This window comes from Polypterus senegalus, chromosome 1 (assembly GCF_016835505.1).
Source record: "Polypterus senegalus isolate Bchr_013 chromosome 1, ASM1683550v1, whole genome shotgun sequence".
NCBI classification, from domain to species: Eukaryota; Metazoa; Chordata; class Cladistia; order Polypteriformes; family Polypteridae; genus Polypterus; species Polypterus senegalus.
The window spans coordinates 90,026,095-90,042,191 of record NC_053154.1 but is presented as its reverse complement, the minus strand read 5'-3'; the positions used below and the strand labels follow the sequence as shown (position 1 = coordinate 90,042,191).

General features: G+C 38.9%; 1 protein-coding gene across 1 annotated transcript in view; it reads left to right on the top strand.

Moving 5' to 3' along the window:
- The window catches only part of LOC120525804 (mucin-2-like), an 87,831-nt gene that overhangs the window by 36,967 nt on the left and 34,767 nt on the right, over positions 1-16,097 (top strand). The window contains exons 26-31 of the mRNA XM_039748444.1: positions 771-931; positions 3,310-3,525; positions 4,903-7,364; positions 7,427-11,084; positions 14,142-14,377; positions 15,632-15,806. Coding sequence (XP_039604378.1) covers positions 771-931; positions 3,310-3,525; positions 4,903-7,364; positions 7,427-11,084; positions 14,142-14,377; positions 15,632-15,806 — 6,908 coding nt within the window. The remainder of the gene's footprint in view (positions 1-770; positions 932-3,309; positions 3,526-4,902; positions 7,365-7,426; positions 11,085-14,141; positions 14,378-15,631; positions 15,807-16,097) is intronic.

Sequence of the window (16,097 nt, the reverse complement as noted above, 5' to 3'; positions counted from 1 at the left end):
AAAACAACGAACGCGTAACTTTTCCTCGTGCCCTTACATAACATATGTTTTTTTTTATTACTAAGTCTCAACAACATGCTTGAAACTAGCAGAATCCTCAGGTATAAAAACTTAAAATAGCATTGTAAATAAATAACCTGGTACCAGAACAAAACAGGTCACAAATAATGTTCGCACATCAAATGAAACGTTAAGTGGGCTTGAATTCAAATCACAATGCTGAAACGGGCTACTCACAGTGCTTAATCAATGGCTAAAGTTACATTTCCCCTCTGACGCACAACTGTGAAATATCGGTGTTGTCAGTGGACTCATCAATAGCTAGCGAAAAGTATTTGGCTTCCTTAACCCCGTCAATGACAGCTTTCTGCACTTGCTCTGCCAAAACGTGCACACGACGTGCATTCGTTGAGGCAGATAGAGGTACTTGTTTGACAGATGCAATAATTCTGTCTATTGATTTGTCGGGGGCAAGTTCCTCCAAAACGGTGATCATGCACTCCTTTAAAACATCACTTTCCGCGAAAGGCCGGTTATGTCTGCAAAGCACCCAAGCAGCCTGCAGGGATGCACACGTCGCTCTCTTGATCAGTTAAAGTTTGAGTAATAATGCCACTTGCACGGGAGTAGGCAGATTTCAATGTGGCGATTTTTCTCTGACGAGCCTCTGACTGTTCAGGATATGAAACCTTGAAATTAGAATGTTTTGTGTTGTGGTGACGGCGCAGATTGTATTCTTTTGCAACAGCAACAGTTTCGCTGCAAATTAGGCATACTGGTGACGCATTTCGGAAGGTTGGCATGATAAATGCGTACTTTTCAGTCCAGTCATCATTGAAGGACCTGTTTTCTACATCAACTTTGCGTTTCATGGTCTTTGAGAGTGCCATTTTACCTCTTTTAGGAGACCCTTTCCTGTCACTTCCTCCGTGTTTGTTTTTCAAGTGCTCTATTATAAAGTTGACTTGGCCTAATGGAAATGATGCAAAATATCTATCACTCCTAGTGGTTGACTGTGGTATAGGTGATGGGAGCCTTGAGTTTTGTAATGCAATGGAAAAAGTATAAACATTAAACATAATGTTAAACCAAATTTAGATATTTATTAGATTTTCTTCTTGGGGGTCCGGCCCCCAAGGAGACTGTCTGGTAAAACTCTGGCCCTCTGACAAATATAGTTGATGACCCCTGCTCTACACCATCACTTGCTTAGAAGGCACCTCATTCCTCATGACTCTACCCAGGGCAGATGAAAGCGCACACTTTGCAAGAATATCTGAGTTTCAAATAAAAATGCAGTACTTTTGATTCGTTGAGTCATCAACTGAGTTTCCCATACGCTTTAGTGATGTTTTGTAGTTAACAATAAAAAATTTACATGGTAAATTACCAGATTTCCTTTCTTGTGAACAAACGAAATAATAGATAAAGACTCATACTGTGGGGCAGCACGGTGGCGCAGTGGTAGCGCTGCTGCCTCGCAGTTCGGAGACCTGGGTTCGCTTCCCGGGTCCTCCCTGCGTGGAGTTTGCATGTTCTCCCGTGTCTGCGTGGGTTTCCTCCGGGTGCTCCGGTTTCCTCCCACAATCCAAAGACATGCAGGTTAGGTGGATTGGCGATTCTAAATTGGCCCTAGTGTGTGCTTGGTGTGTGGGTGTGTTTGTGTGTGTCCTGCGGTGGGTTGGCACCCTGCCCTGGATTGGTTCCTGCCTTGTGCCCTGTGTTGGCTGGGATTGGCTCCAGCAGACCCCCGTGACCCTGTATTCGGATTCAGCGGGTTAGAAAATGGATGGATGGATGGACTCATACTGTATACTTAGAAAAATATTTTATGCACAGATGGACAGTCAGAGACATAAAACCCAAACTGATAAAATAAACCCATTTTTTGAAGGAAATCTGCTAGGCACTTTCCCTAATGAATCCCAGAAAGAAAAGCTAATAAAAAGATAACAGAGAAGCTGTTTGTTGGAGTGCCTAATGAGCTGAAAAGTCGACAATTATGTTGCTGGTTCAGTTCCAACAGCTGACTCAATTGTTGACTGTAAAAACTTCATTCATGCTGCAAATTGTCATCTACTTTGTTTAAAGGTGTTAGGTAAACAGACATGCAAAAATCATTGAGCCCCACCACAGCATATAAGAAGGTTGCTATGTTCCCGCGAAAAATATTAATAAGTATCAAAGTGCATCATTAAGTTATTTTTGTTGTCAGAGCTAACTCGGTTACTCAGTTTTAAATGTTACTGCAGCTAAAAACATTTTAGAAGCTTAAAGTTTGCATTGAGCTGAAGAGCATTCATCTCTACGTTAGGATAAAACACTTCCAGTTGTTTCTGCATCAATAGAATCTTCGTTATAGAATGTCTTGCTGGAAGTGAACAAGTTAGTTAATGGTTAGATAATCCAACAGGATAAAAATGACATTTTATCATCTACAATTTCAAAGCTGCACTGACCACACTTTACATCTTTTGTTTTAATAGTGTTTGCTCACAAAAAGGAGTACAATGTCATTATGATGTTATGGGTATGTAATATTTTTTTCTTACATTTATTTTTTAAAGTTTGCTAGCCATTTCATGTTGTCCATAACTTCGAGCCAATGACTAAGTGTTGGTTCGCTTCCTGGGTCCTCCCTGCGTGGAGTTTGCATGTTCTCCCCATGTCTGAATGGGTTTCCTCCGGGTACTCCAGTTTCCTCCCACAGTCCAAAGACATGCGGTTAGGTGCATTGTACACATTTTTGTGTATGTGTGTGTGTGTGCCCTGCGGTGGGCTGGCACCCTGCCCAGGGTTTGTTTCCTGCCTTGTGGCCTGTGTTGGCTGGGATTGGCTCCAGCAGACCTCCATGACCCTGTAGTTAGGATATAGCAGGTTGGATCATGGATGGATGGATGGACTAAGTGTTGGAATACTGGTGGTAATATGTGAGCAGTTAGGTTCCCTCTTTGGTAGATGATGATATGGGTCATTCAGACCATTTCACCTGTCATTAATATGGATGGTGTATATAAATTCCACACCTTCACTGTGCTTGAGTTATACAGGCAATTATCGTTACATTGCACGGTGTCTGTTGTTCAGTTCAATGCTAATATTGCTGGGCTGGTGATTTTTTTCCTTGTCACCTGTTCTGATAATATCTTATTTCTTATTGAAATTAGGAAGGAAGACTCAAATTCAGTTAGAATTATCCATCTATAATTTTGACTTCAACTCCAAAGTTTAATTCTCACATAGAGAAAATGTATGGGTTTAATATACACTTCACTCCATTTCACCTTGTGTCTTATGTTCAATTTATAGCTTGCAAGTGCATCTATAACATGAAGGAGTTCCCACTGAATGCTGTCATCTACAACACCACGGATGGCTTAGGAGACTGCATCACAGCTACCTGCAAGGAGAATGGCACAATTCAAAGAGATATGTTCCCCTGTGCTGCAACTACCACAGCCTCCACCACAGCATTTGTTTTTAACACTACTGTTCCTCCCTCAACTGTACCCACACAGTATTTGTGTAAGTCATTAGGTCATACAGGATGGGTAAATATGTGGAATTTCAGTAGAAACAGGACATAAATATTTAGGAAATAAGAAGGGGTATCCATGCAGCCATATTCTAAACCTACATATTATGGAATATAAGCACAGAGTCACAGTGAGGGCTTGTCATTTGAATAATAGGATTCAAAACAGATGTATAATGTACAATCCTTTATATCTACACAACTAGCATTTAGAAAGTGAGTTTATGCAGCATTCACCTTCAGGTAAAGTTAACTTACATTGTCCAATGTTAAGTTGCTGGCATAGTCAGTTACTTTTCAGTATACTGTATGTGTATTTTGGTACCACTACTCATTATATACAAGAGCAGTCTCTTCCTTCCTATGCAGGCATACAAGGTTAAATTCCTCCTGTTTGTTAGGCACATGATCACCAGACATGCCTGCCACAGTATGTGCAGTACAGCCCTTACGTAACATCAGTCCTCCTGTAGTGAAACTGAGCCAAAAGGTCACTGTGCTTTGTAAAGCATTGCTGGGTGCACATACCAAAGTAATTAACAAGAACTTGGTTCAACAATGATACTGAAGACATTATATTAGGTAAATAAATGTTGTTAAAACTGTAAAGAGATTATGTTTGGAGTAACAAAAAGATACAGTGTCAAAAAAGGGGGAAAACCTAAACAAAATACAAAAATAGGCAAATGGCCAGACATTGCATATCCAAAACAGAGCAAATTCACTGGACACAAACTCTAAATCCAAGAAACTTAAAAAAGGTTAAAAAAAAACAATAAAACACTAAAGAAAAAAGAAGGCCTCAAGGGAGACATGTGACAAATGTTTAAGCAACTCCATCATCCAGAAATCCCCCTTTCTTTCCCCTGGGCTTACATGATGTGACTTCTCTCCAATTACATAGCAACAACCAAGACAGAAGGATGTAGAGGCAGAGGTAGGCAAGCAACAAATTGACTTCAAGCCACAGAAAATTCCAGACAAAAGTTGTAGTCTCTCTCTAACTATGTACCCCTTCACAACATATTCATTTCAGGATGCATTGTGTGGTAATAGAATAATACATTAATTGAGTATAATCCAAGTAAAGCACTCTTTATACATTGTTTTCAAACCACATTACCTCCAGTACATGCTTTCTCTCACAAGTAATGTAACTCTGTGTTCTGCCTAAACTCACTGGTAACTGAAACATACAGTATAGCATTTTCTTCAGAAAATATGCAGTTTTCCCTCTTACACTTAAATAACTTGTTGAATAGTATACATGATGCATTTGAACTTATATTATACTGTATACAGTATATACAGTAAGTTATTAGTATAATAAACTCAGTGTAAGTTTATTTTCTTAAATTGCATTGCAGCATCAATGAATCCAACTTCTGCTACATCAAGCCAGCCTAAAACTACATGTGAAGAAGAAGTCTGTAAATGGTCAATTTGGTATAATGTTGATGGACCAGACCTGGGAGACCTGGAAGGAGATTATGAAACCTTTGAAAATATCATCAAGAAAGGATATGCTGTGTGCCAATCACCTGTATCAGTTGAATGCCGTTCACACCTCTATCCTGATACCCCAATTACTCAGTTGAAACAGGCTGTTCAATGTAATAAAACTTTTGGACTTATTTGCAAACATGAGGATCAACATCCTACAAAATGCCTTGATTATGAGGTCCGAATTCTTTGTTGTGTTTTCACCGCTTGCCATACAACAGTTGCTGCAGATTCATACACCACTCATATTTCATCTGTAGCTCCAACCACCTCAATTACAGAAAACACCATCAACACTAAACAGACGTCACCTGAATACTCAAGTGAGAAGACAACACAAGGAGTATCAAGGGAGCAAACGACACCTAGAATAACAAGTAAATTATCATCAAGTGAGCAGACAACACCAGGAATTTCAACTAAACACACGTCAGCTAAATACTCAAGTGAGCAGACAACACCAGGAATTTCAACTAAACACACGTCAGCTAAATACTCAAGTGAGCAGACAACACCTGGAATTTCAACAAAACACACCTCAGCTGAATATTCAAGTGAGCACACAACACCTGGAGTTTCAACTAAACACACATCATCTGGATACTCAAGTGAGCCGACAACACCAGGAGTATCAAGGGAGCAAACGACACCTAGAATAACAACTAAATTAGCATCAAGTGAGCAGACCACACCTGGAATTTCAACAAAACACACCTCAGCTGAATATTCAAGTGAGCAGACAACACCAGGAATTTCAACTAAACACACATCATCAGAATACTCAAGTGAGCAGACAACACCAGGAGTATTAACTAAACACACATCGTCTAAATACTCAAGTGAGGAGACAACACCAGGAATTTCAACTAAACACACTTCAGCTGAATACTCAAGTGAGCAGACAACACCTGGAGTTTCAACTAAACACACATCATCTGAAAACTCAAGTGAGCAGACAACACCAGGAGTATCAACTAAACACACATCGTCTGAATACTCAACTGAGCAGACAACACCAGGAGTATCAAGGGAGCAAACAACATCTAGAATAACAACTAAATTAGCATCAAGTGAGCAGACAACACCTGGAATTTCAACAAAACACACCTCAGCTGAATATTCAAGTGAGCACACAACACCTGGAGTTTCAACAAAACACACCTCAGCTGAATATTCAAGTGAGCAGACAACACCAGGAATTTCAACTAAACACACATCATCAGAATACTCAAGTGAGCAGACCACACCTGGAAGTTCAACTAAACACACATCGTCTGAATACTCAACTGAGCAGACAACACCAGGAGTATCAACTAAACACACATCGTCTGAATACTCAACTGAGCAGACAACACCAGGAGTATCAACTAAACACACATCGTCTGAATACTCAAGTGAGCAGACAACACCAGGAGTATTAACTAAACACACATCGTCTGAATACTCAACTGAGCAGACAACACCAGGAGTATCAACTAAACACACGTCATCTGAATATTCAAGTGAGCAGACAACATCAGGAATTTCAACTAAACACACTTCAGCTGAATACTCAAGTGAGCAGACAACACCTGGAGTTTCAACTAAACACACATCATCTGAATACTCAAGTGAGCATACAACACCTGGAATTTCAACTAAACACACATCAGCTGAATACTCAAGTGAGCAGACCACACCTGGAAGTTCAACTCAACACACGTCAGCTGAATACTCAAGTAAGCAGACAACACCAGGAGTATCAAGGGAGCAAACAACACCCAGAATAACAACTAAATTAGCATCAAGTCAGCAGACAACACCAGGAATTTCAACTAAACACACATCATTAGAATACTCAAGTGAGCAGACCACACCAGGAAGTTCAACTAAACACACATCATTAGAATACTCAAGTGAGCAGACCACACCAGGAAGTTCAACTAAACACACGTCATCAGAATACTCAAGTGAGCAGACTACACCTGGAAGTTCAACTAAACACACATCATCTGAATACTCAAGTGAGCAGACAACACCTGGATTTTCAACTAAATTAGCATCAAGTGAGCAGACAACACCAGGAAGTTCAACTAAACACACGTCATCTGAATATTCAAGTGAGCAGACAACACCTGGAGTTTCAACTAAACACACATCATCAGAATACTCAAGTGAGCAGACGACACCTGGAAGTTCAACTAAACACACATCATCTGAGTACTCAAGTGAGCAGACAACACCAGGAGTATCAAGGGAGCAAACGACACCTGGAATAACAACTAAATTAGCATCAAGTGGGCAGACCACACCTGGAAGTTCAACTAAACACACGTGGAATATTCAAGTGAGCAGACAACACCAGGAAGTTCAACTAAACACACATCATCTGAATACTCACCTGAGCAGACAACACCAGGAGTATCAAGGAAGCAAACGACACCTGGAATAACAACTAAATTAGCATCAAGTGAGCAGACCACACCTGGAAGTTCAACAAAACACACGTCAGCTGAATACTCAAGTGAGCAGACAACACCAGGAGTATCAAGGGAGCAAACGACACCTAGAATTTCAACTAAACACACATCATCTGAGTACTCAAGTGAGCAGACAACAGCTGAAATTTCATCTAAATTAACATCAACTATGGAAACCATGCCACTGTATACAAGTAAACAAACAACAACTATTTCTAATCCAACAACTCAGCATGAAACAATCAGTACTGCATTCATCTCCACCTCTCTTCCTACTGCTGAGGTCACTAGCTCACCAACTACTTGCAGGCGTCAGTGCCAGTGGTCTGATTGGTATGACACGCATTTCCCCAGCCTTGGTAAAAATGATGGTGACTTTGAAACTTATCAGAATATTCAACAAAAAGGTGGAAATATTTGTGCTAATCCAGCTAAAATTGAGTGCAGAGCAGAAAAATATCCTAATAAGACATTACAGGAAGTTAATCAAATAGTTCAGTGTAATGTTTCAGTGGGATTACAATGTAAGAATGAAGATCAAGATGGAGAATTCCCGTTATGTTACAATTACCAGATCAGGGTTCTCTGTTGTGGCATTTATTACTGTGAAACAACCGTCACACAAGCAGGAAATACCACTCTGCTACCATCAACTTCATCTGGAAATGAAGTATCGAATCCAAGTGGGTATCCTTTAAGCTCAACTGTATCAAGCACTCTTGAGGAAATAAAAACTTCTAATGTTACTCCTTTTAGTACAACCAATGAAAAAACACACAGAAGCTTTACAACATCAATTGTACCAACAACTTCTAATACATTTATTAGCACTGGAATATCTTCAGCATCAAGCACCACTCTAAGATTGTCTACTGTAATGTCCACAGCCTTAGAAACAAACATCATTACATCAGGCACTGGAACAGTCAAGTCAACAACCAAAAAAACAACAAAATCACAGCCAACCTCAGAATATGTTAAAGAGCTAACAGAAACTCTCCCAACTTTGATCATCCCAAGTGATTTTCCATCTCCTTTTACAGTTACTGATAAAAGTATTGTTACTCTGCCTTTAAATTCTGACACTACAACAGAATCCTCATCTTTGACAAAAACGCAAGGTCTTAGCACTAAACCTAAACTTACTACAATAATATCTGCAATTACCCCAGTCATTTCAACAGAGCATGTTTCATACAGCACATCACAGCTGAGTGAAAGCTCATCCTCTCAAGGGTCCACAAGACCTCTTTCTAAAAGCACATCACAGCAAACAACAGTAACAACAGAAATGTTAGACAAGTCCACAGACCAAGTCTCTAAGAGCACATCACAGAAGACAACTGAGAAAACAACTTCACAGAAGACAACTGAGAAAACAACTTACCTTATCACCACAAGACCTGTTTCTAAAATTAATACTTTGTCATCCACAGAATTAATCACTAAGACTTCACATAAAATAACTGAAGCAACTTCCTCTCCAAAGCCAACAGGAGATGTTTCTAAGACCACATCTTGGAAGACTACTGAAAAGCCAATTTCTTCATTATCCACAGTGCCAGTCTCCAAAACCACATCACAGATAGCAACAGAAAAGATTACTTCTTCATTGTTCACTGGGTCAGTTTCCAAAACTACATTACAGAAGACAACTGAAAAAACTACTTCCCCTCTGCCCACTGATCTGGTCTCAAAAACCACAATTCTCAGGTCAACTGAAACAACAACATCCTTGTCCACAGACTTAGGCTCTAAAACAACATCACATAAAATAACCGAGAAGACTATCTCTCCAAAGACAACAGAATATGTTTCTAAGACCACATCATGGAAGACTTCTGAAAAGACAGCAATTTCACTCTCCATAGGCCCAGTTTCCACAAGCACATCACACAGCATGACAGAAAAAACTACATCTCCAAAACCAACAGGTTCTGTCACTAGCACCACATCTCTGAAATCTACAGAAAGGACAGTTTCACCAGCATCCACAGAAACGATGTATAAGACCACATCACAAAAAACAGAAAAGACTACTTCATTCTCTACTGGGGTGGTCTCAAAGACAACAATGCCAAAGACAAGTGATAAGATGACCTCTACAAAGTCGACAGAACCTGTTTCAAAAACCACATCATGGAAGACTACTGGGAAGTCTGCTGCCTCATCATTATTCACAGAGCCAGTCTCCAAAACAACATCACAGAGGATCACAGTGATGAGTACCAATTCAAACACTACAGAAACTGTTTCTCAGACAGCAAGCCAGAAAACTACAGCAAAAGCAACGCCTACAGTGCCTGCAACCAAGACCACACTGCAGAAAACTGAAAAGACAACCTCATTATCCACAGGGATATTGTCTAAGACAACATCACAGAAGATAACTGATACAAAATCAACATTGCCAGTATCTAAAACTACACCACTAAAGACAACTGGAATCACAACCCATTCAATGTCCACAGGGTCCATCTCAAAGAGCACATCGAACACTACAACAACAAAGACTACTTTTATGTCCACCGGCCTAGTATCAAAGACAACACTCCAGACAACTATAGAAAAAATATCCTCTTCAGGAGGAACAACAAGACCTACATCCAAGAGCACATCACAGAAAACAACCAGCAAATCAGTCTCTCAAATGTCCTCAACCCCTGCTACAAGGACCACAAAGTCCACTTTTAAGACAACCACCTCCCCTGTAATCACTCATTCATCATCAAGAACATTCAGTACTACTACACCTAGAACCACCCCGTGTAAACCAAAATGTGCTTGGTCCCAATGGTATGATGTCAGTAAGCCGTCAAAGACATCTGGAGGAGAATTTGAAACCATAGAGAACATACAAAAAGCTGGACTCAAAGTCTGTATTAACCCAAAGCAAATCAAATGCAGAGCTGTTGACTTCCCCCAAGCAAAGCTTTCTAGCTTGAATCAAAAAGTATCCTGTAACTACACCTTTGGCCTCAGATGTATTAATAAAAATCAGCCACAGAATATGTGCTATAATTATGAGGTGAGTTTCCAATGCTGTACCTCATGTACACAGACTACAGCCATGCCTTATTCCACAATTCCAGCATCTATAAGAACAGAAAATACCACTGCCACTTCACAGAGAACCACCTCTCGGAAATCTACTCTAGTTCAGACCACCAAAACCTCAAGTGAAATACCCACATCAGGGCATCAGTCTCAGATGTCCTCTTCCACATCTAAATCTAGCTCTTCATCCAGGAGCTCCACACCAGTGACTTCTACTTCAGGACATGTTTCCAGTCCTGTATCTGCTACAATGAAATCAACAATGCACAGGTTATCAACTACAGAGAAACCAACAAGTCAGCAGATGACCATACTTCAAGGATCAACTGCTCATACAACGTTTACTTCAGGAAGATTCTCCACTCAAGAAGGATCAACTACTCATAGACTCTCCACATCACATGAGTCTACAACTCACAGACCGTCAATGCCAGGCCTTTCAACTACTCCAGTTAAATTCTCCTCCAGTAGCCCAAGCATTTCTACAACTCACTGTGTTTGCAGCGTCAATGGACAGAAATTCCAAGCAGGTATATATTTTTTAATAAATTAATTTAAACTGTCAAAAAAATTAATGAAAAATGCAGACTAATATTTCTATTAAGGTGACCAATATATGGGATATCAATCAATAACAATCAATCTTTTATGTTACTTAACAACACTTACACTTTAAACTTCATTCTTGAGTGAAAGTCCTGCAGTATGCTCTGCTGACTGAAATTTGAAATTTTCAGCAGGCGAGTGATTTTACAATTTAAAGCTTGTTTTTTATCATTGTGTGTTAAAAACACCTAAACTAAAATCTCAACCAAAAATGTATATAATGTTTTTAATGTTATACCATAGAATATCCCTTCTGGGATTGTGACCTTGATGTGATGAAAGGCATTGCTTGCCCCACTGACCTTTACTGCTACATTGCCAGGTTCTTTGTGTTACTGGTAGGGTTAGCCTAGACAAATTCATCTTAGGGGACAGGCCATACAAACAGTAATTCAAACGGTCTCTCATGATGATTCAAATAAAAAAGAATTTTGTGTGGAATAAAGTACAAAGTCTACAAGTGATGTTTATCTATGCTGGGGCTAAGCTGGAAGAAAATGAAAGAGTGTACGGGCAGTTACAAGGTCCTGGATAGGTGCAGTGCAATTGGAGTTTACACATTTGGACACAAATTCCATTTACCCAAAGGAAAGGTTAACATTTATTCAGTTTTCAACTTTCTTTGAAAAAGTCATATTAGTGTTTATACTTGAAGCTCACCACTTTGTATTCCCACTGGAACATTTCACTATTCTCATTAGGAATGATACAGACCCATGAAAGAGTCTGAATTTTATTTTGCAAAAATTGCTCTCTTTTGGGGTACTCTCTTATTCCGATTACATCTATCCATTAATTTAACCTGTACAATTCTAATAATCAACATTTGGTGATTAAATATCTTAGCCAGTCAGACTATTGGTGGAAAATATAAATGAGAATAAAATGGTCAGTCAATGCACACTGGATCTGCCCACCAGAAACACGAGCAGCTCTGTTTACCTTGTGAAAGATCTTCTCCAGCCTTTCATGGGAGACCGGATACATAGAGATTGAGAAACTATTCTTTGAGACACTGGCTGTGGAGGCAGCTAGAAGGGACAACCATCACAAAATGTTTGGTACTTGTTATAGCAACACTGCTTACAAACATTTCAATTCCAATGATGACCCCCTAGGTAAAGGAACAAGTCTTATGTGTAATGTTAGGTGGGATAGCTTCTTGAAAGACAGGTAGTGATGGGCCTAAAAGGAAGACGCTGAAGTCGTTCCTGATGTACTGAGTAAAGCCTAAAAAGATAGAGAAATAATTTTAAGTGACCTCAGTGAGGTTCTTGTAAGCCATTAAATGACTTAAGTAGAGTGGGCAGAAATTTGTCTAAGCTTTTTTTATTGAGAGAGGAGTAATAATGGCTTGAATTGAAGATTTTTTAAATAGATCAGGTTAAGATAGATTAAGATTATGATTAAATTGACATCACAACTTGGATTGGTTCCAGGACATGAAGAGAATATAGGGAAAAGCCAAAAGATTAGTTGGGAGAAAGCAGAGGTCAAAACCTAGCAAAACAACATAAGAAAATCGATTGTCAAAAGTACAAAAAGCTATGAAAAATTGATAGTTGAGAAAACCAAAAATAAGTTTAAACATGTCTAATATCCTTTTCCTATCTAGTTCATAAATGTCCAAAAATATAGTTTAATTTATTCCAAAGCCTGAATGCCATGAAATTGATACTATCAACTTTTGTAACACATGCATAGTGACAACACACACAATAACATTGGTGACATATGCATAGCACTGGAAGCCATTTCTAGAAACAAAATATCTTAGGTCGTGTAAGGGAAAGTTCTAAGTGGAAATGACTGTGAGAAGATGTTACAGCCAAAATAATAAAAACAATCAACTATTACAAGAACCACATGAATAGTCATTACACCAGACTCAAATTATTATGCAGGTTCAAAAACAGATTCACCTTATTTGGAGGTGTCAATGCTTTAGGCATTTCTTGGTATTGGGTTCATTTCTATATTTTGAGGTCATGTGATGATTGAGAAGCTCCACGTTGGTCTTGTTTAGTGAACTTTTTCAGCACTCAGTAGAAACAGTAATACAGTATATCAAAGCTATCAGGTAATAGTTTCCATTTTTACAAAGTGAATGAAAATGGTGTGTTCATTCCTCAGCCTCCATAGATATAGAACTTCACCAAGGCTGTAACATGTCTCCTCTTCTGCTAGCAATTTTTCAGGACAAGATATCAAGGTGCAGCTCAGGCATGAAAAATATATAGTCTGAGGAAGCAAAGATTGAATTTTGCTGTTTCTGTTTCTGCTGATTCTGATGTCTTTTTGGCCTGATATATCTATGCCCTGCACCATGTACTAGAATGTTTTATTTTTTGAGTGTCGTGCATTCAGGGTGAAACAAACCTAAGATTATAGTTGTCACCAAATAAAACTGTGACTTGCACTTTGCAAGATGACCACAACAAGTAGAAATGTTAAAGTATCTAAGGTATGAGGGTAGGTAAAACTGTAAAAGTGTCTAGCAGGTTCTTTTGAAAGTTATCTTTCTCAAGAGCTTGTATTATGTGATGATTGTGAAGTGGGTGATAAGTCCTTGGATAATGTTCTTGATCCTTTTCCTTATCTTTGCCTATGGCCATGACCTTGTATTGCAAATCAAATAGTGAGATCTCAAATAGAAGCAGCAGAAAGACATTTTCTGAACAGGAATGATGTGGCTCACTTTCCAAGATAGGGTGGTGTGTTTGGCAAATCAGAAGGACCTTAAAGTAAAGGCATTGCTTGTGTGGCTCAAGATGAGCCATCTGAGGTGGATTTGGCTTCTACTGAGGATGTCACGTGACAGCCTTCAATGACAAGTCCAGTAGATTTTGAGAACTGAGTGGAAGGTGGGTGAGTCAGTGTGATGGCAAAGAATTATTTCAGTAATAATGAACTTTTCCGAGCAAATCTTGGAATTGCATTTTCCACTTTATAACTAACCAGATTATATTCTTCTGAAACAGGTCAGCTCATTTACAACACCACAGATGAAAATGGTTGGTGTTACACTGCTTTCTGTAATGCAACATGTGGTATACAGAAATCAAGCCGAGTTTGTAGTTCCACTCCTTCACCTTCCTCCTCTTCAAAGATGACTACACCATTCACAACAGAAAAAGGCTCCACCTCTACATCTGTAAAGGTAGAAACAACAATTCCAGCTAAAACTGGCTGCTCGGCCATGATCCCACCAAGAAAGGTAAGAGGGAAATGATGTTATTGAAATCCATCAACACAGTACATTTGTTTTGCCATGTTAGGCCCCCAAAATGACCCTATTCTCCTTTATACTATTTATTATGTAGACCTTAAATGAATGCATCAAACCCCACACTCTAACCAGTGCTGTAGTTTACAACTTCATCCTTTCTTTTATATTCGGTAACCACAGGCAGCTAGACAAATTGGCAGAATAGGTATAAGGGAAAGTTACTATTTATTCATTTATTATAGATAATAAGCTTAATCAAATATTTTAACTATTGCCATAAACCAAAAACAACTAGAATGTGAAATTACAAATCATACAACCTGATAGTGCTAGATGTGTAGTTTCAGATGGCACCTAAACGTCTGGTCAGCTCAACTCTGGTCTGCTCCCTTCAGGTCACCATCTGGTCTGTTCAATTCTTAGCCAGCTCATCATTTGCACAGGGTAGGGAGCATGGCCAGTCTGAATGTGGATGCCAAGAGACAGGTGAACTTCTAAGGATGGAAAATGGTGGAGAGGGACAGAGAGAGCATGCCCTTAAAAGCCGCCTCTTTTTTGTCTGCTCTGTACTCCCTTACTCACCAGTGACACCCCTCACAGAGTACAGCTTTGTTCTTGACAGCATTGTTTCTAGTTTCAAACAAACAAAAAAAAAGAAGGAACGCAATTAAGTCATACACTGGCACAGATTCAGTGCTCTTCTAATCAATGAAACTTTGGGGGGCAGCAAAGACAGACTTGTTCAACTTCGTTGCACTTTAAAATCAGATAAACAATTGTTTAAACATTTATGTTTATAGATGGTAATAATAAAAAATAATTAATCTATATGCTGAATATTATTCTCCATTACAACATTTCAAAATCTTAAGATTTGTACTTCCATATTGGTTTATTGTATTTTTGCTTATTAGTGAATTCTGAAGATATTATTTTATAAATGGCTCCCCAAAATACTATGTAATGATACCTCTTAGTTTTATTACTCATTTAACCCTTTCTGACTTTTTTCTAAGTGGTTCATGTTCACCATATACTTGTAACTGTATACTGGTAGTGTTACCATTAAACACAGAAACGGTCATAAGCTATGTTAGTTTAAAGTATGGGAAATAAATAACTGGTTAGAAGATTAGCAGCACATTTCACAAATGAGAGGTCAAAGAATTTATTTTTAGAATATACCTGCTGGTATTTATCCATTTTGCAATATTTTAATTTGATGTTACATTTGTCTTACAGATTAACGAGACATGGATGTTGGACAAATGCACTAAAGCCACATGCAAAGGCCATGACCAAATTCGGGTTACTCCAGTTCAGTGCAAGCCAGTCCAGCCTCTGACGTGTGTCAATGGGCGACCTGCTCGAAAGATCTATGACTCATCTGGATGTTGCTACAGATATGAATGTGAATGTAAGTAAATGGTAGAAATAGTGAGTCGATTAGTAAATAGTTCTAAATAACACATTAGTTGTATCATTTGCTTATATTATATTTTGGTATTAGTTTAGAACAGGGGCTTTAAGGTTTATTTAATACATTTAAAGGTGTTATCACGAAAGAAAATACAATGACACTCTTGGAAACATGGCTCCCTATTTTGGGTACTCTGTCTCTTACATTTAATCCGTCCATTTTCTTAACCGGTATATACAGGGTCACAAAAGAAGAGGGTCTGTCTCAGCAACATTAGGCAGCTATGCT